This window comes from Theropithecus gelada, chromosome 15 (assembly GCF_003255815.1).
Source record: "Theropithecus gelada isolate Dixy chromosome 15, Tgel_1.0, whole genome shotgun sequence".
Lineage (NCBI taxonomy): Eukaryota > Metazoa > Chordata > Mammalia > Primates > Cercopithecidae > Theropithecus > Theropithecus gelada.
The window spans coordinates 35558487-35570590 of record NC_037683.1 but is presented as its reverse complement, the minus strand read 5'-3'; the positions used below and the strand labels follow the sequence as shown (position 1 = coordinate 35570590).

Below are 12104 nucleotides of genomic sequence, written 5' to 3'. Positions count from 1 at the left end.
ATCCTAGCTCTGCCATCTTTTTGGTCCTGTGCAAGTTACTTAGCCTATCTAATTCTCAGTTTCCCCATCTGTAAAAGACAGATTGTTGGGAGGATTCCATTATCCTGAGCGTGCAGAATAGTCAGCATGGGCTGTGCTACCTAGGAAACATTCAGTACAGTATGCATTCACTACTAGAATTATGACTATGATATCGATGAAGTTATTCATAGGTTTTTGTTTTGTTTTTTGTTTTGTTTTTGAGACGGAGTGTCACTCTGTCGCCAGGCTGGAGTGTGGTAGCGTGATCTCGGCTCACTGCAACCTCCACCTCCCAGGTTCAAACGATTCTCCTACCTCACCCTCTAGAGTAGCTGGGACTACAGGCACGTGCCACCACACCTAGCTAATTTTTGTAGTTTTAGTAGAGACAGGGTTTCACCATGTTGGCCAGGATGGTCTCGATCTCCTGACCTTGTGATCCACCTGCCTCAGCCTCCCAAAATGCTGGGATTACAGGTGTGAGCCACCATGCCCGGCCGGTTATTCATAACTTTAAAAAATTCTGATATTCTTGAATGGTGCAGGAATACTCACTTCAAACTTTTAATGAGTTACTGGGCATATGGTCAAAAAATACAACAAAGCTGCATTCACATCTCCACAATGGCTGTTTGCTTGTCTCACTCACAGGTAAGTGATACACTTCCACATCCACAGGGCACACAATGTGTATCTTGCCTTAAAAGGAAGAACTGCAAGGATATAAAACCAGATTATCTCAAAGGTTAGAGTGATTTAGGAGTACGGCTTTTCTGTATTACTTTAATCTTTTTCGTTTGTTTTGTTTTTGTTTTGAGACAAGGTCTGGCTCTGTCGTCCAGGCTGGAGTGCAGTGGCACGATCACAGCTCACTGCAACCTCCACCTTCTAGGCCCAAGCCATCCTGCCACCTCAGCCTCCCGAGTAGCTGGGACTATACGTGTGTGCCACCACGCTTGGCTAATTTTTGAATTTTCTGTAGAGACGAGGCCTTGCCATGTTGCACAGGCTGGTCTCAAACTCCTGGGCTCAAGCAATCCTCCCGCCTCGGCCTCTCAAAGTGCTGGGATTATAGGCATGCGCCACCGCACCTGGCCCTTCTGTATTACTTTAATTTTTGACAATAATTATGCATACTGAGGGGAAAACAATAAAGATGTACCCTTGGAAAAAGTGCTTACCTCAATGAAGTTACAGATTAATCATCATCCAAGATTTGGAATTTACTGCAAATAGTAAAAACATTAACACTTAAATCTTCAAATACGGAGAAGACTTTTAGGAACCATTTCAAGGTGTGCAGAAATTTGGTATGATCTCAATTTTATTTAAATCTTCTTTCATCTTTCTTTATGCATGTGTATACCTTAATTACAGGGTGTAAAATTACAAGTATAGTTTTTTTTTGAGACAGGGTCTCAGGCCGGGCGCGGTGGCTCAAGCCTGTAATCCCAGCACTTTGGGAGGCCGAGACAGGCGGATCACGAGGTCAGGAGATCGAGACCATCCTGGCTAACCCGGTGAAACCCCGTCTCTACTAAAAAATACAAAAAACTAGCCGGGCGAGGTGGCGGGCGCTTGTAGTCCCAGCTACTCGGGAGGCTGAGGCAGAAGAATGGCGTAAACCCGGGAGGCGGAGCTTGCAGTGAGCTGAGATCCGGCCACTGCACTCCAGCCTGGGCGACAGAGCGAGACTCCGTCTCAAAAAAAAAAAAAAAAAAAAAAAAAGGGACAGGGTCTCATTTTGTTGCTCAGGCTGGAGTGCAGCGGCTCGATTACAGCTCACCACAACTTTGACCCTTCCAGGCTCAAGTGATCCTCCTACCTCAGCCCCCGGAGTAGCTGGGACTATAGGCATGTGCTGCCAATGCCTGGCTAATTTTTAAATTTTTTGTAGAGACATGGTCCCTCTATGTCTCCAACTCTGTGGCTCAAGCAATCCTCTTCCCTTGGCTTCCCCGTGCCTGAATTACAGGCATGAGCCACCATGCCTAGCCTAATTATAGTTCTTATCATGTGGTGCTCAATCAACTATTACTAAATTATTTCATAGTTATTTTCTTTCTCTTTTTTAAAAAATGAAGATATTAACATATCATAAAACTGACCATTTTAAACTGTTTACTTCATGGTTTTTGGCATATGCACAAAGCCGTGCAACCATGACCACCATCTGACTCTAGGACATTTCGTTGCCCCAAAGAGAAACCCATGCCTTTTAGCAGTCAGTGCCTATTCCCCTCACCCAGCTCCTGGAAACCACTATTCTACTTTATTTTGCTGTGGATTTGCCTATTTGGGATTCATGTGAAAGAAATTATACAATATGTAGAATTTTTTTGTCAGCTTCTTTCACTTAGCATGTTTTCAAGTTTCAATCATGTTGTAGCATATACCATCCCTTTTTATGGCTGCATAATGTTCTGATGTGTGATCTATTATATTTTGTTCATTCATTCATCAGTTGATGGATACTTAGGTTGGATTTGCACCTTTTTGCTATTCTGAATAATGCTGCTATGAACATTCGTGTACAAGTTTTTGTGTGGACGTATGTTTTCAGTTCTTTTGGGTATATACCTAGAAGTGGAATTCCTAGGTCATATGGTAATCCTGTATTTAACTTTTTGAGGAATACCAAATTGATTTACACAGCAGCTGCCCCATTTTACATTCCCACCAGCAGTGTATGAGGGTTCCAGTCTTTCTACACCCTCGACAAGTGTAAGTTTTCATCTTTTTGATTATAGACACCCAGTGAATGTGAAGTTGTATCTCAGTATGGTTTTGTTTTGCATTTTCCTTATGACTAATGATGTTAAGCACCTTTTCATATATTCATTGGCTATTTGTATATGTTCTTTGGAGAAATGTCTATTCAAGTCCTTTGCCCATTTAAAAAATTGGGTTGTCTTTTTGTTGTTGAGTCTGAGTTCTTTATATATTCTAGATATATACTAGACCCTTCTCAGATATGTGATTTACAGTTATGTTCTCTTACCCACGAGTTATCTTTTTACTTCCTTGTAGTATTCCTTGAAGTGAAAAGTTTTAAATTTTGATGAAGTCAAATTATCTGTCTTTTCCTTGGTTGCCTGTTCTTTTGTTGTCATGACTCAGAAATCATTGTTTAATCCAAGGTCACAAATATTTAGCCTTAAGTTTATCTTCTGAGAGTTGTGTAGTTTTAGCTCATACATGTAAGTCATTGATCTATTTTGAATTAAGTGTATATATGTCATATACGGAGTATATGTAGGTGTATATGTGTGACATATATGTAGATGTCCAACTTTCTTCTTTTGCATGTGGATATCCAGTTGTCCCATCACTGTTGAACAACTCTTTTTTCCCAAATGAATAGTCTTGATACCTTGTCAACGTCCAAATCAATTGACTATAGATATGTAGGTTTATTTCTAGATTTGCAATTCTATTCCATTGATCTATAGGTCTTAGTTGAGCTCTTGATAAATACTGGCTTGAGATGAGTATATTTCATTCTCTAACAAGTGCCTGGAGTATAGCCGAACACTGACTGGCCCACGCTGCTTACCTGTCAGCTGGCATGAGTAAGAGATTGACAGCCTCCTCTGAGACATGAGAATCATAAGAGGGGCATGCACCTGAAAATAGTTTGTACCTCTGATCAGCTCCAAGAGTCTCCATAGAGACAAAAAGACAAATAAGGTCCAAATTCCTGTCCATATAGCTTGACTAAAATAATTTGAAGCCTAGTAATTTTTAGGCAGTTATAACTCATACACCCATTTCAGCACCCTCAAATTCACCTGATAAATATTTATGGAGTCCCTGTTCTGTGCTGTGTGCAACAAAGCAGCTTTAATTTGAGGACTTTTATTTTCTGGCATTCTTCCAACAAACTACTTAGAGCAAAGTTGCCAAAGACAGTAAGCTGATTATATGAAAGTATCATTATTTATTTATTTATTTATTGAGACAGGATCTCACTCTGTCACCCAGGCTGTAGTGCAGTGGCCCAATCTTGGCTCACTGCAACCTCTGCTTCCTGAGTTCAAGCAATTCTTGTGCCTCAGCTTCCCGAGTAACTGAGATTACGGGCATGCGCCACCACTCCCAGCTAATTTTTTTTATTTTTAGTAGAGATGGAGTTTCACCATTTTGGCCAGGCTGGTCTCGAACTCCTGACCTCAAGTGATCCGCCCACCTCAGGCTCTCAAAGTGTTGGGATTACAGGGGTGAGCCACTGCACCCGGCCTGAAGTTATCATTGTTATAGGCCAAAAACAGTTGAATGGTGGCTCTTATTTTTGAAAAGTTGATTTATAGTCCTTCTCTTTGTCAATAATTAGCCAGCAGGCCAACTGTCTCTTCAAGCCACTCCTTGTTAAAGGTAATACAACCTTATCGTTTGTGTATAACAGAATGTTTAGTCTTTCTGTTTTGCTTTGTTGAAGATAGGAGTGGAGAGATATCTGTAGGACTGCATTAAATTTATCCAAAGTGATATTAGGTTAACATGCAAGTTGTAAAGAAGGGAAGCAGAGACAATTATTCCCTGGAAGCTTCATCCTTCTGCCTTTAGGGACCAAAGCTTTGTTGCCATATGGTCTGCCATAACAATCCAAGACTGATCCCTTTCTTCCTGTTTACTGGTGCCAGTGATCCTAGAATAGCAAGGTATAGTTTGTGTCTGGTAATGTTTAATCTTGATGACAGCTGGCACAAGAAACATAACCCTGAACCTTGGAACGAAGATGGTTTTCTGTTCAGTGCAAGTTCTATTGCAGCGTATTACAGCAAGCTCAGAAAGATAGCCAGACTTCTAAATTACATTATTCCTTTTTAAGTTGCTAATATTGAGGCTGAGGCAGGAGAGTCGTTTGAGGCTTCCGTTTGACACTGTAAAAATTAAGAACTTCAGTTCATCAAAAGACACCATTAAAAGAGAAAAGGCAAGGACAGACTAGAAAAGGATATTTGCAAAGCACATGTTTGGTAAAGGACTCCAAACTAAAATTTATAAAAATTTTACAAATCACCAGATGCGGTGGCTTACTCCTGTAATCCTAGCACTTTGGGAGGCCAAGGAGGGGTGGATCACCTGAGGTCAGGAGTTCAAGACCAGCCTGGCCAACATGGTGAAACCCTGTCTCTACTAAAAATACAAAAATTAGCTGGGTGTGGTAGTGCACGCCTGTAATCCCAGCTACTCAGGAGGTTGAGGAAAGAGAAGTGCTTGAACCCAGGAGGTGGAGGTTGCAGTGAGCCGAGATCACACCACTGCACTCCAACCTGCGCAATGGGAGTGAGACTGCAACTCAAAAAAACAAACAAAAACTTTTGCAAATCAATAAGAAAAAGGCAACCCAAATGGATGAAAGATTTAAATGGGTACCCCACAAAAGGGGATAGCGAAGAGGATAGAGCATATGGAATGATGCTTAACAAAGTCTTCAAACACCATCCCCTAGTCTGTGCAGTCAGGCAACTGCCTTTTCTCATCCTCAGCAGACAGAGAGGTGTTCTCTGAAGAGGTTAAGACAGAACTTAAGGGAGGAGCATCCAAAACAGAGGTACCATATTAAGTCAGGGGGATTAAGACACGGCCCCCCCCACCCACTGCCCCCTACCCCCCCGCCAGCCCCTCCTTCACCACCCCGCACCCCTCCGCCCCAGCCGGACCCAGCTCCTAGAATTCTGACAACCAGGCCTTCACCCACCAAGCAGGAAACTGAAAAATTATTCTCCAGGGAATCTGACCAGCCCAAAGGAAAATGCCTAAAGATGCTCACACGGGGTTCTCTAGCTAGAAAGTCCAATCAAGTCGTTATACAGTGAAGCATTTCAATGACAAGATCTACCCAGGAATAAAAACTTCCAATTCGTTTTAGTGCTGCTTTCTTAAATAAGAATTACCAGACCCTTGGGGCAAGTCTCTACCGTGAAAGACAGAGATCAAAACAAAGAGAAAGACAACAACAAAGCAACTTAGAGGAAGCAGACTATAAGATAGAAGAAAACTGTAAATTACTAAACTCAGAAAATAGAAAGGATTATAATAAAAAAACTAGTTTGCTATTTAGGCTGTGCGGTGGCTCATGCCTGTAAATCCCAGCACTTTGGGAGGCCAAGGCAGACGGACCATTTGAGTTTAGGGGTTCAAGACCAGTTTAGCCAACCTGGTGAAACCCCGTCTCTGTTAAATAAATACAAAAATTAGCTGGGCATGGTCATGCGTGCCTGTAATCCAAGCAACTTGAGAGGCTGAGGGAGGAGAGTCGTTTGAATCCCTGGAGACAGAGATTGCAGTGAGCTGAGATTGCACCACTGCACTCCAGCCTGGGCAACAGAGCGAGACTCTGTCTCAAAAAAAAAAAAAAAAGAAAGAAATAAAATAGTTTGCTATTTAAAAGAGGAACGTTCAGAGAACAAAAATATTTAAAATAGAAAAAAGTGTAAAACTCATAGAAGGGTTGAAAGATGAATTTGAGGAAGTCTCTTAAAAGTAGGGCAAAAATAAGATAGAAAAGATAAAAGTAGAGATTCATTCCAGGGGATTCAATATCCATATAATAATTCCTTTGTACCGTACATATATAGAAGGAAAACTTGTTTGGACCAGTTAATTAGATGTAGTCTTGGACCTGAAGTTGGAGAAGGGTGTTCTGGGCTCGCAAGGGATCTGACACAAAGAGAAGTTTCAGGAAGCTTTGAACTGAATCTTCTTGTCACTTATTGGGATGAGCTAGATTATGCTGTGAGTTTTCATGTTCAAGGGTAGTAGGAAAGATACAGCATTCAAGTGTAATGAAATCACATTTATTAGAGTGTATACTTTAGTCTTAAGGGTTGCATTTAGTTTTTTAAATAATATTTTAAAATTTAAAAATAGGAGGAGATTCAAGCACAATGGCTCATGCCTATAATCCCAGCACTTTGGGATGCCGAGGCAGGTGGATTGCTTGAGCCCAGGAGTTTAAGACCAGCCTGGGCAACATGGTGAAATCCCATCTCTACAAAAAATACAAAAAAAATAACCAGGTGTGGTGGCGTGGGCCTGTAGCCCCAGCTACTCAGAAGGATGAGGTGGGAGGATCGATTGAGCCTGGGAGGTTGAGGCTGCAATGAGCTGTTATGGTGCAACTGCACTGCAGCCTAGGTGACAAAGCAGGAATCTGTTTCAAAAAACGAAACAACTGGGAGGCCGAGGCAGGTGGATCACGAGGTCAGGAGATTGAGACCATCCTGGCTAACACGGTGAAACCCCGTCTCTACTAAAAATACAAAACAATTAGCCAGGCATGGTGGTGGGCGCCTGTAGTCCAAGCTACTTGGGAGACTGAGGCAGGAGAATGGCGTGAACCTGGGAGGCAGAGCTTGCAGTGAGCCGAGATTGTGCCACTGTACCCCAGCTTGGGAGACAGAGTGAGACTCGGTCTCCAAAAAAAAAAAAAAAAAAGGAGGAAAGCTGAATATAATACAGTCTCCTGGATAGGATTGTGGAACTGAGAAGGACATCAGAGAAAATTAATGAAATCTGAATAAAGTATGTGTTATGTGTGTGCCTAATTGAAGAGACTACCCAAACAGGCTGAGTGTGAGCAACAAGGCTGTTGCAACAAGGCTGGGTGCAAGTTGGCTGAGTCCAAGAAAGGAGTCAGTGAAGGGTGGTGGGAGTGGAACTGGTTTTATAGGTTTGGGGTAGGTAGTGAAAAGTTACAGTTAGGGGCAGCTTTTTCGGGCAGGGGAAGAATGTCACAAGGTGCATAATCATGAGGTGGGGGGAGGTCACAAGGCACGATACCACAAGGTCGATTGATGAGTTAGGATAGGGCAGGAATGTATCACAATGGTGGAATGCTGCAAGGTCGGTTAATCAGTTAAGGCAGGAACTAGCTGTTTCTTCTTCTTTAGTGGTTCTCCTGTTGCTCCAGGCTTTGTGACTCCAGGAGGCCTGTATGTGTGGGTCACAGGGGTCACAATGACTCGGCCACCGTGTAGCCTGTTCAGAGGACCTTGCAGTATGAAGTTTAGCTAATAGCCATGTCCAGTGTTGGTTCACTAGTTGTGACAAATGTATCATAGTAATGTAAGATGTTAGCAATAGGGGAAACTAGGCCTGAGGTAGATGGGAGCTCTATATTATATTTGCAGCTTTTCTGTAAACCTAAAACTATTCTAAAATTAAAAAGTTTATTTGGCTGGGTGTGTTGGCTCACACCTGTCATCTCAACACTTTGGGAGGCCAAGGCCGGTGGATCACCTGAGGTCAGGAATTCGTGACCACCCTGGCCAATATGGCAAAACCCCGTCTTTACTAAAAATACAAAAATTGGCCGGGTGTGGTGGTGGGCACCTGTAATCCCAGGTACCCAGGAGGCTGAGGCAGGAGAATTGCTGGAACCCAGGGGGGCAGAGGCTGCAGTGAGCCGAGATTGTGCCACTGCACTCCAGCCTGGGTGACAAAGCAAGACTCTGTCTCAAAAAAAAAAAGAAAAAAGTTTATTTAAATAGAAAAGTTGGAGGAAAGAACTTTTATCATAACATCAGACAAATCACAACTTTGGCATAAGCCTAGTGACTATGCCACATGACCATAACCAAGCAACAATCAGTCAGATGTCAGTCTAATCATAGGTCCTGTTATTTTCAGTAAAGGGGAAAAAAATCATGAAAGTTGAAACTGCAAGTCAAAGTATGTAAAATCATAAAATGGAATAGCATGTGGCATGGAGTTCCTATAGTCCCAGGTACCGAGGAGGCCGAAGTGGGAGGATTGATTGGGCCCAGGAGTTTGAGGTTACAGTGAGCTATGATCATGCCACTGCACTCCAGTCTGGGTGACAGAGCAAGACCTTGTCTCAAATAAATAAAATAAATAAATAAATAAAATGAAACTGATAAGACAGCTAAGTTTAGATGAGGTGTTGTGGAAAATAGGAAGCCATTGCTAATTTCTTGAGTAAGGAACTAATGTGGTGAAAGCAACAATTTAGGGATTTATTCTATTGGCAGCCTGCCAAATGGATTGAAGTTGGGAAAAATCTGAGGCGGGGGGATCAGCAATAACTGGCATGTACTAAAATCTCAAGACTAAAACCCTAAAATGAAACTTTTGGTAAGGGTTTCAAACAATGTTATTCTTAGTGCTACATGTGACCTGTTTTAAGCACCTGCAGACAAGCAGAGCCTCTTATGGAGACAGATGTAGCAGATCTTCACCTGACTTCGTTACATATCTGAATCATAGAACTATTTCATATCCCCTTCTTGCAAGTCCAAGCTCTCCTGGCATCTTGTGGTTAGGACTGTATCTTGTTACTTCTGCTTATCCTGCAGTGGCTCTGGGCTTGTTTGATAACCAAACTGAGCCTACCCTTATTTTTAATTTTTAACCCATCTTAGTGGGGCTTTTTATTTGGAAATGATTTCAAACTTAGAGAAAAGCTGCAAGAATAAGAATGGTACATAAAACACCATGTTACATATTGTTACACTTTGTTACACATGTATTCTATCCCATATGCTCATCCATTCTCTCTCTATATCTATCTAGATCTCGATATCTATCTATAGATATATCTATCTCTATGTATAGATAGATATCTAGATATATCTAGCTATTAAGATCTAGATAAATAGTTGTCTGGATAAGTATCTAGATTGATATAGATAAATACAGAGAATAGTAGGTCCATACTCTTTCTCTCTCTGTCTCTCTCTATATATACACACATATATATACACACACACATATCTATTAGGTATATAGTATATACCTAATACTTTTGGATCATTTGAAAATAATGTGCACACGTCATTGCCTTTTAGTCCTAAATACTTCAGTGTGTATTTCCTAGCAATAAGAATATCCATTTAAAGAACCACATTATAATTCTTATCGTCAGTTAATTTACTTAGTCACTATTTCTTGAATTGAACTAAACTATGAGAATATCCATTATCCTGGTCTGACCTGACCCACTGCTGACTGAATTACAGGAGTGAAAAATTCAAAGTTTCATTTGCATTTCAGGTTTTGGTCTTTGAGAGTACTATAGAATCAAATTTTGCAGATTAGCTTTGAATTTGACTCATCATAGGTGTGTCTGATTCAGTTCAACTATTCTAAAATCCTCTTTGTCAAAGAATAATACTAATGCCAACAATGGCAAACACTAATCTAGCCTTCCTCGGTATGTGTCAGACAGTGTTCTAAGTTCACTGCATTTACCAATGCATTTAATCCTTACAACAACCTTAAGGAAACCGTAATTATCTTTATTTTATACATTGGGAAATGTAGGCAGAGAATTTAAATAACTTGTGCATGAATACACAGTTGATAAGGGGATCTCTCAGATATCTTTTGAAATGTGTTAATCTGTGTGTGTGTAGCCTTCTTACATTTCATAATGTTTTCTTTAAAGATGATCCCACGCTATTTCTAGTTATTGATTACTTCTCATTGTGTCATGTTCCCCTAGGACAGAAGCATTCATTTTCTTGATGTGTTGATCTTTCAGCTGAAGAAAAGGTGACTGGTCTCATGAGCCCGGAAGAATGAACTCAGAGAAGGTTGTTTACATGAGATTCTCCCACTCACCAGCTGTTGAGAGTCTGCGATTATGAAGAGCAGGATCTTATTACTTCAATGAAAGCATGTAACAAGGTTCTCGAACCACCAACAGCCAAGTGGATTTGGTACAGTGTAGCTGTCTAATAAATAATCAAAAGCATTTGATAGAAATCTGTCTTGCAGCACTGTCTTCACATTTAATGTTGCTTTCTCTTCTAGCCTCGGTACGTTTAAATGATTCCCTTTTCTCACTCTAGTGCCAATACTGGCCTGAAGGCTAGATCCACAGCGAAATTATTGTGCAGGCTGGGTCTGTCGACTTTGACTCTGCTATTTATAGAGCCAGTGTGGGTTAATAACTGCTATTTATTGAGTGCCTGTTCCATGCCAAGCATTAGGCTGGGTGCTTTATATATGTTTAATCCTCACAATAGCCCTGTAAGGTTGCACCTATTATCTCCACTTTGCCCACGAAGAAACGGAGACTCAGAGAGTTTGTGTGCTATGTGTAAGATCACACACTTGCCAGAGTCAGGATTCAAATCTAGTTCTAACTCCAAAGCTCTCCACACTAACATTGTTTTGCTTACTATTGCTCCAAAGATAATTACCCCAACACCTTATCAATGGTAGACTTCCTCTCATGATGGCAGTGTATGTATATGAGAAATGTCTGAGATGGAGGACCAGGGAGTCTTTAGAGGCACAAAAGAATCACAGAATTATCTTCTAAAAAATAACACAATATTATTTGAGATCAGGAGTTGATAAAATATGGCCTCCAGCTATTTTTGTAAATAAAGTTTTATTGGGAACACAGCCACACCCAATCCTTCATTTCTATGGCTGCTTCTGCTCTACAGTGATTGAGTTGCAAAGTTGTGACAGATTCCGTATGGCCCCCAAAGCTTAAAATGTTGACTATTTGGCCCTTTCAGAAAAAGTGTGCCAACCTCTGTTTTAGATGACTTTGGAAGAAAGTCAACCATCTTCATTTGGGCCAATGTATTATTTTTTCCATTTGCCTGAAAAAGTACTTAAAGATTTATAATGCTAAGGTAATTACTGTATTCTAATGGTGGTGGTGGTGGTGGTGATGGAGTGGGGGGAAAGGGGGGCTGTAGGGATCTAACCAGGAAGGGGAAGAGGCAGGGAATAGGAGAGGTCTGGGCCTCTGGATCCGCTGTCAACTCCTCACCCCAGACTCCTCCCACTCACGTCCTTCCTATTTCTCCTGCCAAATCAACTGTCCTAAAATAACTCATTGCTCATAAACATGCAAGTGGCTTCCCCCACACAACATGCTCAGAATCCAACACCTTGGCCTGGAATTCAGAGACCACTACAGTTTGACCCCTATTAATCTCTCTCTCCACCCACTTTTTCCCTTTTCCTTTTTTTTCATCATGAGGAAATCATGCCAAATTTGAGTTTATATATCAAAGCCAATTTGCTTGTCTTTGATTCACTTTTATGTAGCAGAAAAATAAACATATACTACTTACAGGTGTTTGTTTTAG

General features: G+C 41.2%; 1 protein-coding gene across 1 annotated transcript in view; it reads left to right on the top strand.

Moving 5' to 3' along the window:
- Positions 1–10755, top strand: part of SLC44A1 (solute carrier family 44 member 1) — a 199143-nt gene extending 188388 nt beyond the window's left edge. The window contains exon 16 of the mRNA XM_025359139.1: positions 10532–10755. Within this exon, the coding sequence (XP_025214924.1) occupies positions 10532–10546 (15 nt within the window). The 3' untranslated portion in view covers positions 10547–10755. The remainder of the gene's footprint in view (positions 1–10531) is intronic.
- Positions 10756–12104: the final 1349 nt, after the last annotated feature.